This window comes from Patella vulgata, chromosome 7 (genome assembly GCF_932274485.2).
Source record: "Patella vulgata chromosome 7, xgPatVulg1.2, whole genome shotgun sequence".
Classification (NCBI taxonomy): domain Eukaryota; kingdom Metazoa; phylum Mollusca; class Gastropoda; family Patellidae; genus Patella; species Patella vulgata.
This window is the reverse complement of record NC_065885.2, coordinates 7,754,960-7,771,843: the sequence shown is the minus strand read 5'-3', so window position 1 is coordinate 7,771,843 and position 16,884 is coordinate 7,754,960. Positions and strand designations below refer to the sequence as shown.

The window sequence follows — 16,884 nt, the reverse complement described above, 5'->3', positions numbered from 1 at the left end:
TTTGACTATTCTGCTCCGACAGGACTAATACAATACAATGAGGAGCATTTTGCCCGAACAGCGGTGCTACCGCGCACTCTCATATACCGAATTCCGACTGCCAAGGGTTCTTTTATATGCACGCTTTTAATTGAGGTAGAATGTTTAAACTTGATGTTCAGTGATTAACATTTCCCACTCAAGCTAAACAGAGCTAAGCAGTTACATTGGTCGATGTTTTGGGATAAGATAACTTTGATTCTAACTTCTAGAGAGTGGTGAAACTTATGTACCTCAAAACCTTGACTGGATTTAATCGTGAAAATATTATACTTAGACTAAGTATATATAACCCAATTGAGTGCTCGATACTAATGAAAGAGACAAATGCGCGATTAATTTATTTTTGTCATCTATTTATTTTGAGATTTCGGCATGGGACATTAGCCTCGCTGTTGGCTTGTTTCTACTATTGCAATTCTAATTAAATTACTTAAATAATACCAAAAATCATTTACTCTTGAACGCAAAAGTTTTATTTTGAGAAAATAAATAATTAATCTACAAATTTATACCAGGCATATTTACATTTATCTATTTTGCGTCTAACATGCTGGGAATCCACGGTGGCTATGTGAGTAAGACGCTGGCTTGCTAGCCTGGAGGTCAGAGTCGGCAGGGGGGGGGGTCAACTGGGACACTTGTCCAGGGGCCCGGAGATGGAGGTCACATGTTCGATCACTACATTAGCTGAGAAACTGCATGATTCCCCTTTGTCACTGGTGCAGGGCGTAGGGCCTGACAAGGACAGCTGTGTAGTCGTTCGCTTTGGAGGAAAAAAGCCAAGGTCCCGTTTATACATTGGCGTGTACGTAAAAGATCTTTTGGTAGTTGGAATTCGATATAAGAGTAGACCATGCCGCCATATTGTCGCTGCCCGGGTAAAATTTGCCTCTTAGCACACTGTATAGGGTATGGCCGTCTTCAATAGCCCATTCGGAATAGGACGTTAAACCCCATTTCGTTTCATTTTGTACATGACGTAATAAGTCCAACTGTATGGCGTATGCCCGTCTTCAATATCCCAGTCTGAGCACAGCTAGACGCCACGAGACGCAGGCCAACCACCCCCCACCCTCCCAAAAAAAAAACTCAATCCAAAAATGTAAAACGTGAAAGACAGAATTAAAACCGGGTCATCCTGCATTTTTCACACGGATTAAATATGGTTTGGGCACGTCCTCTACATGGACAAAATGATTCTTGCGTAACCAGAAGGAGGTAGGCTTTGGACCAATCTCTCTGTCACAGATACTTGGAACATGACACCAGATATTATTCACTAGAATACAACAGTGTATATTATTGTTTACGGTTAACTGCTAAAGTATTGTTGGCGATATCACTTTCACAGAAGCGGCCGTTAGGAAAGCGTTAGCTCATCTATATATATCACTGGTGAATTGCCGTAATCACCGGAGCGTAAATGTTAAAATGCTGACGATCGCGAAAATTAAGAATTATCTAGGCTGATAGCCTAAAGATTAACAAGACCACACTACTTATCAACGAGGCATTAATCTGTAGGCCTTAAATGTTATATAAACCATTAATTAGACATTTATTAACTTGCTAAGACCATAATCAACCCTCGATGCCATCGGATGCTCGAGATTTACAACAGATTTAAATACGACTGACAGTATATTATTTAATTCAAAAATGGATAATCGAGACAGTGTTTATTATCTATAGAAAGGTGGCAGTGACACTCTGTTCTTCTAAAGGCGATAATTCGGCTCAGAATGAAATAATTTGACTGAAAATTTCAACATATTCTCTTTTCATTATCTATGTTTTAACTTTTATAGCGAGAACTGTCAGCTTTTATCTAAATCTTACATAATGCATCTTTAACTAAATAGATTTAACCAATCCATCCTGAAATATGCTAATTTGTCAGTTTATTGAAATACATAATCTTTTCTGTATGTCCGTCTTCCTGAGCACTTTCGGAATAGAACGGGTGAAAAGTGTATGAATGATGTTTAACGTCTCGTTAACACTATACTTCGGTTATTTTGAGACTAACACACAGTGCTAGGGGGATAATTTAGCCCTTAGTTCCACGCTTCCTTGATGGTCCTTTTACATGCACTCGACGAATCCCGGGTTTCCGTTCTGTCTACGGGCGCATAAAGGACATATTATTTACTCATAAGTTATGGTGGGAGGCGGGGGCTAGTGGTCTAGGGTGCCGTGCTTCGAGCCGTTCCCTGGTTTGCGCGTACGCGGTTTGGAGATAGGGGCGCCTTCTCAATTTTGTCTCACAGTCATGACCGCTGGGCATGCGCTAATATAATAAAAATAAGAAACTTCTCTGCGATATCACCCTCGGTGGAAGCGGACGTTAAACAACAACATAGGATATGCGGCATATAATAGACACGCAGTTACAATTTCTTCAACAATAAATTAATTTTTATTAACAACATCGCAGTCAAGTTTGGATGATGCAAACATAGATTTTACAGGAATAACAGCATAAAATAATTATATCTCCATAATACACAGTCTCGTCTGTGGTACATTGTTTATAAATCTGATTCGTATAAAAAAAAACGTCCAGGTGTTAAATAATTGTAAATAATAGCGCGCATACCCTCAATTTCCTCAATCAATTTCTTCAAAAATTGAATATCTATCACTTTATAATACATTCATATTACAGTAATATGTGCCTTAGAACAATTTTCAATTTCACAAGGTTCCAGAAAATAGAGCCATATTCACTTTAACAATAAAAAGTTGTATGTACAAAACTCTGCAATAGATAAATACTCCAATACTTTCACAAGTTACAACAAATAATTGTCCGAACAAAGTATTTATAAAACTTCAATATCGTTCATGCTTTTAAATAGAATAAATAAGGACAAAAAAACAACAAAACAAAAAACACAATTTCCACTGAAACATCAAGCTTCTATTTACAAAATATCACAGATTAGCTGAAGTCGATAGAAATTATTATATTTCTTAATATACATATACAAATCTTATATACAAAAATTTCTTAATGTCCTTTTAAGGATCAATAAATTATTATATTTCTTACTACATATACAAATATTATATTGCATTTTTTTTTTTAATGTCCTTATTTCAATAAAACAAAAAACTATCAACAAATTGATCACAGAATTGCTTTGGGTTTTGTATATAAAACTATATACCGTCATAGATATTAAATGTTATATACACTATAAATGTAAAAACACGAAAGTTTGTCGAAAATTAATATGTCTAACTTGAGGAGTAACAGTAAATGAGGTGTTTTTACTTTCCCTTAATCTTTCCTAAAGGCTCCGACTAACAAGCCGAACGCCTCACAACATGGGTCATAACAACAATGGACACACAAGGCCCAGAATTTCTGTAAACATCAACAATTAATCGCCAAAACTTTGAATAACGGAGTCAACCAAATATGGGTAAAGGCTATTCTAGCAAATTTACATCCCCATTCAGCAGCAATATATACCAGAAAACAAGGTGGCGAGTTTATAGAAAACATTCTTCCACAGGGCGAATGATTGAATAACAGTAATCAACTAATCAAATAATTTGTAATACTATGGTTTTGGAAAGATTTCGTTTCGTATTCAGCTGACCGGAAGGCATCCGTTTTTATTAATCTTTCCTAAACGCACCAAATATCAGTCCAAACGCCTCACAGCATGGATCACAACAGCAATGGACACACAAGGCCCAGAATTTCTGTAAACAGCCACAATTAATCTCCAGAACTTTGAATAACGGAGTGACGAACCACACGTGGGTAAAGGCTATTCTAGCAAATTCACATCCCCATTCAGCAGCAATACACATACCACAACACAAGGTGGCTAGTTTATAGAAGAAATTTTTCCATATATTGAAACAGAAGAAGGAGGCTTTCCAGACACAATCTATACTGTGAGCCCCCTCAGGTTCAGCTAAAACATCTTCAAATTGAACCTAGAAAACACGAAATACTGATGAATTAGTTTGACAAGAATAAACAATACAATAATTTAGATAATCTTAAAAGCGCACACGGAAATATATCCGAAGAAATGTGTCATTGATTGAGTAAATGGATAACCTACACTGACAAACGGATTAAGGTAGATTATTCTGATCTGTTAAGGAACGCTCAACAAGACAGATTAATCTGATCTATTAATGAACACCTTTCCTCAATTGATCAACATCTAGAATTGATTCCACAAGATATTATTATATCTCCTGTATCTCTTACCATTTTGATGCAATATTTCATTTAGAAATTAAATGAGGTTTAACCGGGTATTATATTTTTTTTTTGCACAGCCCGGGGAGTTTTCCCGGGCTGCAGCGCTACAGTGTACTGATATTTTGAAATCCACCTGTGAAGGTTTGGTCTACGTGTACGCCAAAGTGTATATGGGATCTTGGTTTTTTTTTATACTACCCAAAGACTAGATGCTACCCAAACGCACCACGGACACAAGGCAAGATTGCCCCCCCCCCCCCCCTGATTAGCTACCTAGTTTATATATCCAGTAGATGTTATTAGGTATCTTTTTTTCAAACTAAATACTTAAATTACGAATTTTAAAATTTCATGAAACAAAACTTACCCCAACGAAATCGTTGATGTTATTGGGATCTCTGTTAACCATATCTAAATCAGCCATTTTGGTAAAATTTTGTAGTTGTTGATAAGAGAAGGTAAAACTAAGATATATGATGTTATTTTAATAATGCTCTCTTAATATATACCCTATAGTCATTAGATCACGTGATACAAACATCGCCATAACTACCACAATTCTACTTTCAGTTTAGTGTCAATAACAACGACCAATGGATAAACAATAAGCGATTACCTTATCTACAGTTAGCTAACGAAGCAACTAAATGTCGTTTAGAATCCTGTTGCCACTAATCCCATTAACGCGTTAATCTGTAGAAAAATAATGTCAGTAATTCAAGCTTGACTACTAGGTTAGTGTTTAAGAAATACAGAGGTAGAGAAATTTGGTATAAAGTCCACTCAAAACAAACTGGTTCATTTCGTTACTAAAATATGGCTCAATTTATAAAGTCATTACGTCCGGGTCATTATGTAGTACTACCGGTTCTTTGACTTTAACGAGGAGTTGGATGGTCGTACGGTTAGCGCGTGTGCGTTGTATCATAAGGTCTGTTATTGAGTCCTTGTACGTGACAAGGAGTAGGGTCGCCTGTCCAACCTCGTGGGTTTTCGCCGGTTTCCCCGGTTTCCTCCAACTGCTACGCGCAAGCGAATTATTGAAATAAAATTGAACCATATTTTAGTCTCGTAAATAACCTAGTTTGTGACGAGTGACGTTAAACCACATTTCTCTCTCTCGATATCAGGGTTCTAGAAAGCACCATCTGCTTCGTGTACTACACCTGTGGCTAAACAGTGATACGCTGTGTTTAGATTTCAGAAGCTATTAAATAGAAGACAGTCTAGGAGACAAAACGCAACTACTTAAGCAAAGCTGTAATACCAGGTTCCCACTATCACGATTCGTGCTACGATTGAAATCGTGGTTTTCATCATGGAGTAATCGTGGTAATCCTATCAGGCCTTATTATAATGAGGTCGGCCGTAGAAGTCGTGTTAATCGTATCGAAACGTATCAGAATGCATCGCACGAAAGTGGGAACCCAGCATTAGATATGTGAATATACGAATAAGCGTTATCGAAGATTCTAGTCACGTGGACAACATTCGTCACCATTTATATGTATCTTGAGTACTAATTCTGACCTGGTCTACAGAAGCCTAAGACAACTTGATGAAAGCACGGTAACTCAGGAGGGCCGGGGCAAAAGGTTACCAAACCCGTGTGCAAAAGTACAACGAGTAATGGTCAATATATTTAAATTACGCGAGCGGCATTATCTGCCACGTCAAAATATCAAAACAACATCTTTTAATTCATATCCTAGATAAGATAATAACAGTACATGCTGTTCACATGGACAAAAGGCATTGCATTTATATGACAACATATTTTACTGTCAAAATGTTGTAACTAGTTATAAACAAATTAAACTACGCCCTATTTACCCGTATCCGTCAACGGCATGAGAATAGACGTCTATATAGGTGACAGCAAATGTATACTGTGATGTGGCAGCTGTAAGGAGCTGGGCAGAATATGCTGGTTCTAGAAAGTATAAAAAGGACAAAAATATAATCAAATCGTTTATCTGTTACGCCTACCAGTTTGTATGAACACTATAACAACCCTAGTTTGTCATTAATTAGTGATTGAGCAAAATTAATAATAACTAGATCTGCTAAGCAGATATTAAAGCTTTCATATTCACAGTCACTGTCACATGTCATAGAAATAATATGAACAGAAAAAAAAAAATCATTATAATGAGTAAAAATTTGGTGAAGTTAATTCGATTTTTCACTGGTAAATAATTAAATAGACAAGTGGCATAACTTGACCCGCATCCCATCAGCTATCCTGAAAAATGCTGGAAAAATTAAACAAGTAAATTGTGTTTAGTACTGGGTTAATTAAGACAGGCATATGCATTTGCTATACAGGATGACATGAGGGAAATTTAGCTTGGGAGGTGTAGGCCTGCAGCCAAAATTTCTAGCTAGCTTAGAAACACAACTCCGCTACACGGTCTTCCATAAAAGAAAAACTATACATTTTTGGAAAGCTTATGATGCCAGGAAGACAAAATCTGGGAGTTCCAAGCAAAATGTTTGCAATTTATTGATTTAGGGCCAGATGAAATTCGTCAAAATTGTCAAATAAATGCTATTTGTGTACTAACAATTCTGAAGTTGACATAAAATTAAATAGTTGGTAAAACACCTCATGCCTTCATCCTTGGCAATGAACAGTTTATTGGACAGATTTTGATGTAAATAAAAATGCTCAAAACACAAATGTCATGGGTGAATAAAGAATTGTGGAAATCCATTAACGGTAAAAAAAGAATTATCTCCCTTTCTGTCAAATGCCTGTAATTGATAGACTATCAGGTCTTGTATGAATCATAAGACCAGGTGTGGGCAAACAAGCCCAATAATTATTTTGTTTGTTGGATCTCAAGGGCCTGTTAGGGTTGGTTGTTGGATGTTTGCTCAGAAATTATCGCTTGTATGGAACATGCTAGAGCCGATTTGTAGCATATTCTAGCCAGGGGATATGTTTGACAGTAGTTGGGTGATATGCTTTTGAAATAATGGAGATCAGTAGCACTTTATAAGCATTGAACCACATGATTTTTTTCCACTAAGATAAACATTCTAAACCCACATACATGTTCCCTTTCAATTAGCCACTACAGTATTTTTACAACTGTACATGTAGCTGTGAACTACTATTTCGGATATGATTAATGGTCAAATTACAAACATACATGTAGATATAAGTTAAAAAAAATAATTGTGTATCTGGGCTGGAATGAAGGGAAAGGTTAGAAAACAGGATGAACAGTTGTGAAATTATTTATTAAAGTGAAACAATCATTGAAAATCAAAATTAAACAGTTACTCTGCACATCAAATGTCATCAAAGTTAATCTTCATTATCATCATCACTGTCACTAAATGTATTAACATCAAATTCGGTCTCTTTAACAGTTTTTTTTTCATTTTCACATTGACTACACATGCACAGGTCTGTACAAGAAAGGGGGGTTGGGATGGCCTAGAGTGCCGCGCTTCGACCTCTAGCTGGTCGGTCACCTCTGGCTTGTGGCTGTGGCTTTGATCCCAGGTGTGAGCGTATGTGGCATGGAGATAGAGGCGTCTTCTCAACCTCGTGGGTTTCCTCCGGGCACTCCGGTTTCCTCTCACTGCTAAAGACCCATACGCGCAAGCGAATTATTGAAATAAAATTGAAACCGTATGTTAGTCCCAAAATGACCTAGTTTGTGTTGAGTGGACGTTAAACCCCATTTCTCTCTCTCTGTACAAGACAACTTTGCTGGCCATTTATGATTCTTTCTCTTATGACATCTTCACAGAATATATTGTATGTGGTTTAATATTCGACGGAGGGCTAGTCATCTTTGCTGAAAAATATAAATAAACATATACATGTACACAATTAAAACAAAATTCTGGAGCTTGGTTTACTCTCATTAATTTCGTACAACAGAGGAAAAAGACACTTACACAGGGGTTAACATCTTATTTTCATGCAGAAACCAGCTAATGAAGACAGGAAGGCATTAGCAGTACAAGGAGAGATAGAGAGGAGAATTGCGGTTTAACGTCCACTGGACAAAAACATAGTAATTTCAGGACTCACCCATGGTTCAGTTTTATTTGAATAATACCAGTGGCAAGAAGGCGGAGAGTACAAATAAAAAAAACATCACAAATATTTACCTTTCTGATAACTGTCTAAGAAATTCAGTACATGTATATTGCCTATAACATTTTTGGTGATATCTGACCTCAATGGCCACACAATCTTGCCCTCTGATATGCCTTTCAATTCAGCAGCTTTCAACAGTTGGCCTACAAACAAATTTGCAAACAAAGTATACACCATATAGCGTTGAATGTTGTTTGTGCTCAAGGGTGGGGGAGGGAATGTCACTTTGAGGCCTACATGTACATGTACCTGGCTGGTCAACTCTGGCATGCGGTTTAGTTCAGATCCTTTGTGTGAGCGGAAATGGTCTAGAGACAGATCGTCTTAGCAAGGCACCTACAAGTGGGCCAAGAAAATAAAAAACAAGTTAACTTCTCTATGTTTCATCCCTTGTGCAAGCAAATGTGCAACACTTTAACCAATGACTGTGCCAAATCAACAAATGGGGTAAAGGGCTTTACTGGCTAGCTTCATAACAATTTTACAGTGATTGCAGTAGCACTTCTGATTCCATTTACAACAAAAACAACAACACAATAATTAAAAACTGTAGGATGAATATATTTAATATTTATTAGTAATAATTATAAATTTAGTAAGTAACATAATATTAACATTAGGCCTACCTGAGCCTGTTTGGGTCTGAGTCTGTGTTAATACATCCTTCTTCCTATTTTCTCCAACAGTGACAAATCTGTCACGTTTTTTACATATAATACACACAACAGGCAGCACCGATTTACTCTTTCTTTTTGCTTCAGGAGCGTAATTTGTTTGGAGAGCTAGGTCCCAGATCGTCTACACTCCCGCTATTCCCTGGTTGGATTGTAGCCGGGGATTTTAATTTTTCTTTATCTATACGATTACGGGCAGACCCAATTCGGAATTTGTCTGTAAAAGGCCTGTAGCATGTTGGGTGAAATCCAGTATCTTTTGGCGCGTCGATAAGTTCCTTGTTTGATTATATCACCCGAAGTCGCCTGTTCAGCTATCCATTTCGCTCGCCCATCAAGTTTTAGCCATTCATGGGCACATTCACGGAATTTATCCCAGCGAGATTTTGTAAATAATTGTTCTCGTTCCTTTCTAAATCCTTGGTAATGAATAATACAGCGTAAATTTGATGAAATATCAGTCGATTCACGTTCTTTCATGGGCGCAGCCATTACACATGTGTGTTGTTGTTTACAACTTTCAAGGTCGGGTCAGCAGTTCACAATACGAGCTCCTGATTGGCCCATGGTGACCAATCACCAGTTATTTCCCTACGCTTTATAACAGCGCGAGTCAAATAAATCCCGGACGAATAAATTTATATCACCCTTAATGGATTTGAAATAAAGAATTATAAAATGTATTTATAAATATACTATGCTTTATTTGAACCTTATGCCTACTACTATTCTTACCTGACTCTATCCAATTTATTTTAATCATATCTTTCATTCTATTTAAGTTATTTTTTTTTTGCCACCATTCCCCCCCCCCCCTCCACTGTTCCTTATCTCAGACGAAATAATCCCAGATTAGCTGTAAGACCAGATACTCTTTTTAAGCTTTCATATTACATATGAAAGCTTATTGTTTCTGTTAAGATTATTATTGTTATTTTTTTTTTGTGTTTTGTCCACAAATCGGATTTCTCAGAATCTAACCATAGGATCGTTCTGAAACTTTTACCTATCCCCTCAAAAATGGGTGGTGGCTGTTGATTAAATATATTTTCAAAACGTTTTACGAATCCGAAATCACCGAATTTTACGAAGGAATGCATTTGACCTACAATGCTGTAACTTTGTGACTATTTGACCTATTTTACTAATTCTTTTTTCTTTGAGTATCTTGAAACATTTACTTCAAATCTGCAATTTCGGATTTTGGCATTTCGAAAATTCGTCGCTGTCATTTCGAACCGGAAGTTATTACCAATTTGACAACTTCTTTAATAGTTGTGCGATTTTCGTGAAATTTAGAATGTTAGTAGATCTTGCCAATGCGACTTGAATGATGTCCTTGGAAATTTTCTAAATTATCTCCCCTTGGTGAAATTAAGGATCAAAGTTTTCAAAAAAATCGTCGAAATATAGGTCAGAATGACCTAAAAAAAAAATTTGATACTAGACAAGTAATTACTGATTCGTACACAAAATATGGAGTTTGTTGATAGAACCGGAAGTGTCACCATCTTTAAACGTGAAAAATCAAAAAGGCTTTTTTGCTATTTTACTTACAGACTCGGGCGTCATATTTTCGGAATCCTTGAAGGAATGCCTAAAAATCTATCGGATCAGAATTTTGATTTCGGTCACGTGATGGTCACCATTTTGAATTGAAAATGAAAAATAGAAGCAATTTGAAGGGCCGGGACTTTGGAACACAAGAACTCTCCTTCTAATTAAGCTAGAATGTGCAAACTTGGTGTAGGCGTTCACTAGGTCAATGTCATGATTGAGTTCAAAGATGAGCATTTTTTGCCTAGGGTAAGCAGAGATAAGCAAGCTGATTTGTTGATTCTTTAGGGCACGATGACATTGGTTATAATGAATGGAGGGCGATGAAACTCTTGTCAATCGAGAGGCTAATAGCTGGCCTGTTGTGTGAAATCATTGTATCATTTTTTGAAAATGTCCGGGGTAGCCGAAAAAAGGAGATCGAAATCCAAAAAGTCGTATTTTTACGATTTGGGGCATTTTTAGAGGTCGTGTAAAGTAAAATAAAGCATGCATATACATATATTATTGATATTAAATATATCATATAAAAAACTAAACAATGAATCAGCTGTCATTGACAGATTTTATATTATAAGCATGGTCAGTGGAAGGTCAGCGTATTGTCTAACTTGAACTCACTGACTCCGTAACATTATTGTGGGTATGGTATAAGCTGAATTTGATGAGATGCACATATCTCGTATGACTATTTGGTACTTACAGTGTTAGACTTTGTCGTAACGTAAATCAAATTTACGCTGTATTATTCATTACCAAGGATTTAGAAAGGAACGAGAACAATTATTTACAAAATCTCGCTGGGATAAATTCTGTGAATGTGCCCATGAATGGCTAAAACTTGATGGGCGAGCGAAATGGATAGTTGAACAGGCGACTTCGGGTGATATAATCAAACAAGGAATTTATCGACGCGCCAAAAGATACTGGATTTCACCCAACATGCTACAGGCCTTTTACAGACAAATTCCGAATTGGGTCTGCCCGTAATCGTATAGATAAAGAAAAATTAAAATCCCCGGCTACAATCCAACCAGGGAATAGCGGGAGTGTAGACGATCTGGGACCTAGCTCTCCAAACAAATTACGCTCCTGAAGCAAAAAGAAAGAGTAAATCGGTGCTGCCTGTTGTGTGTATTATATGTAAAAAACGTGACAGATTTGTCACTGTTGGAGATAATAGGAAGAAGGATGTATTAACACAGACTCAGACCCAAACAGGCTCAGGTAGGCCTAATGTTAATATTATGTTACTTACTAAATTTATAATTATTACTAATAAATATTAAATATATTCATCCTACAGTTTTTAATTATTGTGTTGTTGTTTTTGTTGTAAATGGAATCAGAAGTGCTACTGCAATCACTGTAAAATTGTTATGAAGCTAGCCAGTAAAGCCCTTTACCCCATTTGTTGATTTGGCACAGTCATTGGTTAAAGTGTTGCACATTTGCTTGCACAAGGGATGAAACATAGAGAAGTTAACTTGTTTTTTATTTTCTTGGCCCACTTGTAGGTGCCTTGCTAAGACGATCTGTCTCTAGACCATTTCCGCTCACACAAAGGATCTGAACTAAACCGCATGCCAGAGTTGACCAGCCAGGTACATGTACATGTAGGCCTCAAAGTGACATTCCCTCCCCCACCCTTGAGCACAAACAACATTCAACGCTATATGGTGTATAATTTGTTTGCAAATTTGTTTGTAGGCCAACTGTTGAAAGCTGCTGAATTGAAAGAGGATGAAGATATTTTAAGGCATATCAGAGGGCAAGATTGTGTGGCCATTGAGGTCAGATATCACCAAAAATGTTATAGGCAATATACATGTACTGAATTTCTTAGACAGTTATCAGAAAGGTAAATATTTGTGATGTTTTTTTTATTTGTATTCTCCGCCTTCTTGCCACTGGTATTATTCAAATAAAACTGAACCATGGGTGAGTCCTGAAATTACTATGTTTTTGTCCAGTGGACGTTAAACCGCAATTCTCCTCTCTATCTGTCCTTGTACTGCTAATGCCTTCCTGTCTTCATTAGCTGGTTTCTGCATGAAAATAAGATGTTAACCCCTGTGTAAGTGTCTTTTTCCTCTGTTGTACGAAATTAATGAGAGTAAACCAAGCTCCAGAATTTTGTTTTAATTGTGTACATGTATATGTTTATTTATATTTTTCAGCAAAGATGACTAGCCCTCCGTCGAATATTAAACCACATACAATATATTCTGTGAAGATGTCATAAGAGAAAGAATCATAAATGGCCAGCAAAGTTGTCTTGTACAGAGAGAGAGAGAGAGAAATGGGGTTTAACGTCCACTCAACACAAACTAGGTCATTTTGGGACTAACATACGGTTTCAATTTTATTTCAATAATTCGCTTGCGCGTATGGGTCTTTAGCAGTGAGAGGAAACCGGAGTGCCCGGAGGAAACCCACGAGGTTGAGAAGACGCCTCTATCTCCATGCCACATACGCTCACACCTGGGATCAAAGCCACAGCCACAAGCCAGAGGTGACCGACCAGCTAGAGGTCGAAGCGCGGCACTCTAGGCCATCCCAACCCCCCTTTCTTGTACAGACCTGTGCATGTGTAGTCAATGTGAAAATGAAAAAAAAACTGTTAAAGAGACCGAATTTGATGTTAATACATTTAGTGACAGTGATGATGATAATGAAGATTAACTTTGATGACATTTGATGTGCAGAGTAACTGTTTAATTTTGATTTTCAATGATTGTTTCACTTTAATAAATAATTTCACAACTGTTCATCCTGTTTTCTAACCTTTCCCTTCATTCCAGCCCAGATACACAATTATTTTTTTTAACTTATATCTACATGTATGTTTGTAATTTGACCATTAATCATATCCGAAATAGTAGTTCACAGCTACATGTACAGTTGTAAAAATACTGTAGTGGCTAATTGAAAGGGAACATGTATGTGGGTTTAGAATGTTTATCTTAGTGGAAAAAAATCATGTGGTTCAATGCTTATAAAGTGCTACTGATCTCCATTATTTCAAAAGCATATCACTCAACTACTGTCAAACATATCCCCTGGCTAGAATATGCTACAAATCGACTCTAGCATGTTCCATACAAGCGATAATTTCTGAGCAAACATCCAACAACCAACCCTAACAGGCCCTTGAGATCCAACAAACAAAATAATTATTGGGCTTGTTTGCCCACACCTGGTCTTATGATTCATACAAGACCTGATAGTCTATTAATTACAGGCATTTGACAGAAAGGGAGATAATTCTTTTTTACCGTTAATGGATTTCCACAATTCTTTATTCACCCATGACATTTGTGTTTTGAGCATTTTTATTTACATCAAAATCTGTCCAATAAACTGTTCATTGCCAAGGATGAAGGCATGAGGTGTTTTACCAGCTATTTAATTTTATGTCAACTTCAGAATTGTTAGTACACAAATAGCATTTATTTGACAATTTTGACGAATTTCATCTGGCCCTAAATCAATAAATTGCAAACATTTTGCTTGGAACTCCCAGATTTTGTCTTCCTGGCATCATAAGCTTTCCAAAAATGTATAGTTTTTCTTTTATGGAAGACCGTGTAGCGGAGTTGTGTTTCTATGCTAGCTAGAAATTTTGGCTGCAGGCCTACACCTCCCAAGCTAAATTTCCCTCATGTCATCCTGTATAGCAAAGGCATATGCCTGTCTTAATTAACCCAGTACTAAACACAATTTACTTGTTTAATTTTTCCAGCATTTTTCAGGATAGCTGATGGGATGCGGGTCAAGTTATGCCACTTGTCTATTTAATTATTTACCAGTGAAAAATCGAATTAACTTCACCAAATTTTTACTCATTATAATGATTTTTTTTTCTGTTCATATTATTTCTATGACATGTGACAGTGACTGTGAATATGAAAGCTTTAATATCTGCTTAGCAGATCTAGTTTTCTTTCTTTCTTTTCAGGTCAATGACAGCTGATTCATTGTTTAGTTTTTTATATGATATATTTAATATCAATAATATATGTATATGCATGCTTTATTTTACTTTACACGACCTCTAAAAATGCCCCAAATCGTAAAAATACGACTTTTTGGATTTCGATCTCCTTTTTTCGGCTACCCCGGACATTTTCAAAAAATGATACAATGATTTCACACAACAGGCCAGCTATTAGCCTCTCGATTGACAAAAGTTTCATCGCCCTCCATTCATTATAACCAATGTCATCGTGCCCTAAAGAATCAACAAATCAGCTTGCTTATCTCTGCTTACCCTAGGCAAAAAATGCTCATCTTTGAACTCAATCATGACATTGACCTAGTGAACGCCTACACCAAGTTTGAACATTCTAGCTTAATTAGAAGGAGAGTTCTTGTGTTCCAAAGTCCCGGCCCTTCAAATTGCTTCTATTTTTCATTTTCAATTCAAAATGGTGACCATCACGTGACCGAAATCAAAATTCTGATCCGATAGATTTTTAGGCATTCCTTCCAGGATTCCGAAAATATGACGCCCGAGTCTGTAAGTAAAATAGCAAAAAAGCCTTTTTGATTTTTCACGTTTAAAGATGGTGGCACTTCCGGTTCGATCGACAAACTCCATATTTTGTGTACGAATCAGTAATTACTTGTCTAGTATCGAATTTTTTTTTTAGGTCATTCTGACCTATATTTCGACGATTTTTTTGAAAACTTTGATCCTTAATTTCACCAAGGGGAGATAATTTAGAAAATTTCCAAGGACATCATTGAAGTCGCATTGGCAAGATCTACTAACATTCTAAATTTCACGAAAATCGCACAACTATTAAAGAAGTTGTCAAATTGGTAATAACTTCCGGTTCGAAATGACAGCGACGAATTTTCGAAATGCCAAAATCCGAAATTGCAGATTTGAAGTAAATGTTTCAAGATACTCAAAGAAAAAAGAATTAGTAAAATAGGTCAAATAGTCACAAAGTTACAGCATTGTAGGTCAAATGCATTCCTTCGTAAAATTCGGTGATTTCGGATTCGTAAAACGTTTTGAAAATATATTTAATCAACAGCCACCACCCATTTTTGGGGGGATAGGTAAAAGTTTCAGAACGATCCTATGGTTAGATTCTGAGAAATCCGATTTGTGGACAAAACACAAAAAAAAAATAACAATAATAATCTTAACAGAAACAATAAGCTTTCATATGTAATATGAAAGCTTAATAAATACATTGATTTCTTACACATTCTGCACACAGAGATCATCTACTTCATAGTTCGACAATAGACCTCTGCCATAAATGGCCGCCATTTCAAAAAATTAGTATACTGTTTTGTAAGGCGGTTCTACTGGGTTTCACATCTGTCATACACACAAAGACTAAATAAAGTGTTGCAATTTTATTGAATGGAAGTATAATTCTGGAATTCTCGACTAATATCGTCGATTTAGTACTTGAAATGTCGGCCAACTAGCTTAGTGTCTGTTCTCTAGTGGAGCTAACTGTAGACAGACAGCCTAAGTTTGGTATGATTTGTTATACATACAGCAGGATGCTTCACAAAGGAGTCTTGCGACATTTGTAACAAACTAGCGAGGGTAGTCAATATAAATGATGGGTGTGTTTTAACCGTATTATTTAGACCTTTAGGCTTTTGCGCAAGGAGGAAGCTGTTACGATTACAATCATTTGTGCTTGCAAAAAACGATAATGGAATACTTGTTGAAACGCTATATGTGTATAAACCAATGATTGTTTTCCATATAAATTGTGTTGTGTTTTTGTTGTTACCATAATGCCCCATGGACATTCAAACAATTCAGGGGAACTAATTGATTTACTTGTTGGGGTTAAAAATACAGGCTAATATAATGTTCAGATATACTTGTTTTCTTAAAGGCGATGGACCTCGCAGCTAAATCCGCAGCTGTTTGGGGGGTTGGATGGCTGAATGGTTAGCACGTGCGCGCTGTATCATAAAGTCTGTCACTGAGTCAACTGACGTGGTTTCGATTCCCCGGTTGTACGTGACAAGGAGTAGGGTCGCCTGTTCAACCTCGTTCGTTTACTTCGGGTCCTCCGGTTGCCTCCCACTGCTAAAGACCCCTACGCGCAAGCGGATTATGGAAATAAAATTAAACCATATGTTAGTCCCGACATGACCTGGTTTGTATCGAGTGGACGTTAAACCTTACTTCTCTCTCTCTCCTTTTACTGCAACATACCTTTTTTCTGAAACATGATCATTTACTACAACATGAACTTTTACAGCAA

General features: G+C 36.8%; 1 protein-coding gene and 2 long non-coding RNA genes across 3 annotated transcripts; 1 reads left to right on the top strand and 2 right to left on the bottom strand.

Moving 5' to 3' along the window:
- Positions 1-3,672: 3,672 nt before the first annotated feature.
- On the bottom strand, positions 3,673-4,700 carry LOC130013557 (caveolin-1-like). The gene is made up of 2 exons (XM_056102225.1): positions 4,644-4,700; positions 3,673-3,999 (listed from the first exon to the last, which is right to left on the bottom strand). The coding sequence occupies exons 1-2, from the start codon at positions 4,698-4,700 to the stop codon at positions 3,673-3,675; spliced, it is 384 nt and encodes a 127-aa protein (XP_055958200.1).
- A 2,806-nt stretch (positions 4,701-7,506) lies between these two features.
- Positions 7,507-9,833, bottom strand: LOC126828134 (uncharacterized). Its single transcript, XR_007682905.2, has 3 exons — positions 9,026-9,833; positions 8,411-8,542; positions 7,507-8,091 (listed from the first exon to the last, which is right to left on the bottom strand). It is a non-coding gene; the product is annotated as an uncharacterized LOC126828134 (long non-coding RNA).
- A 1,458-nt stretch (positions 9,834-11,291) lies between these two features.
- Positions 11,292-13,575, top strand: LOC126828187 (uncharacterized). Its single transcript, XR_007682936.2, has 3 exons — positions 11,292-11,857; positions 12,341-12,491; positions 12,811-13,575. It is a non-coding gene; the product is annotated as an uncharacterized LOC126828187 (long non-coding RNA).
- Positions 13,576-16,884: the final 3,309 nt, after the last annotated feature.

Bases quoted from the DNA above. Each gene is read 5' to 3' on its own strand.
- LOC130013557 (XM_056102225.1), bottom strand. From the start codon at position 4,700: ATGGCTGATTTAGATATGGTTAACAGAGATCCCAATAACATCAACGAT. The intron at 4,000-4,643 runs GTAAGTTTTGTT...CGTGTTTTCTAG, and splicing joins ACATCAACGATTTCGTTGGG to GTTCAATTTGAAGATGTTTT.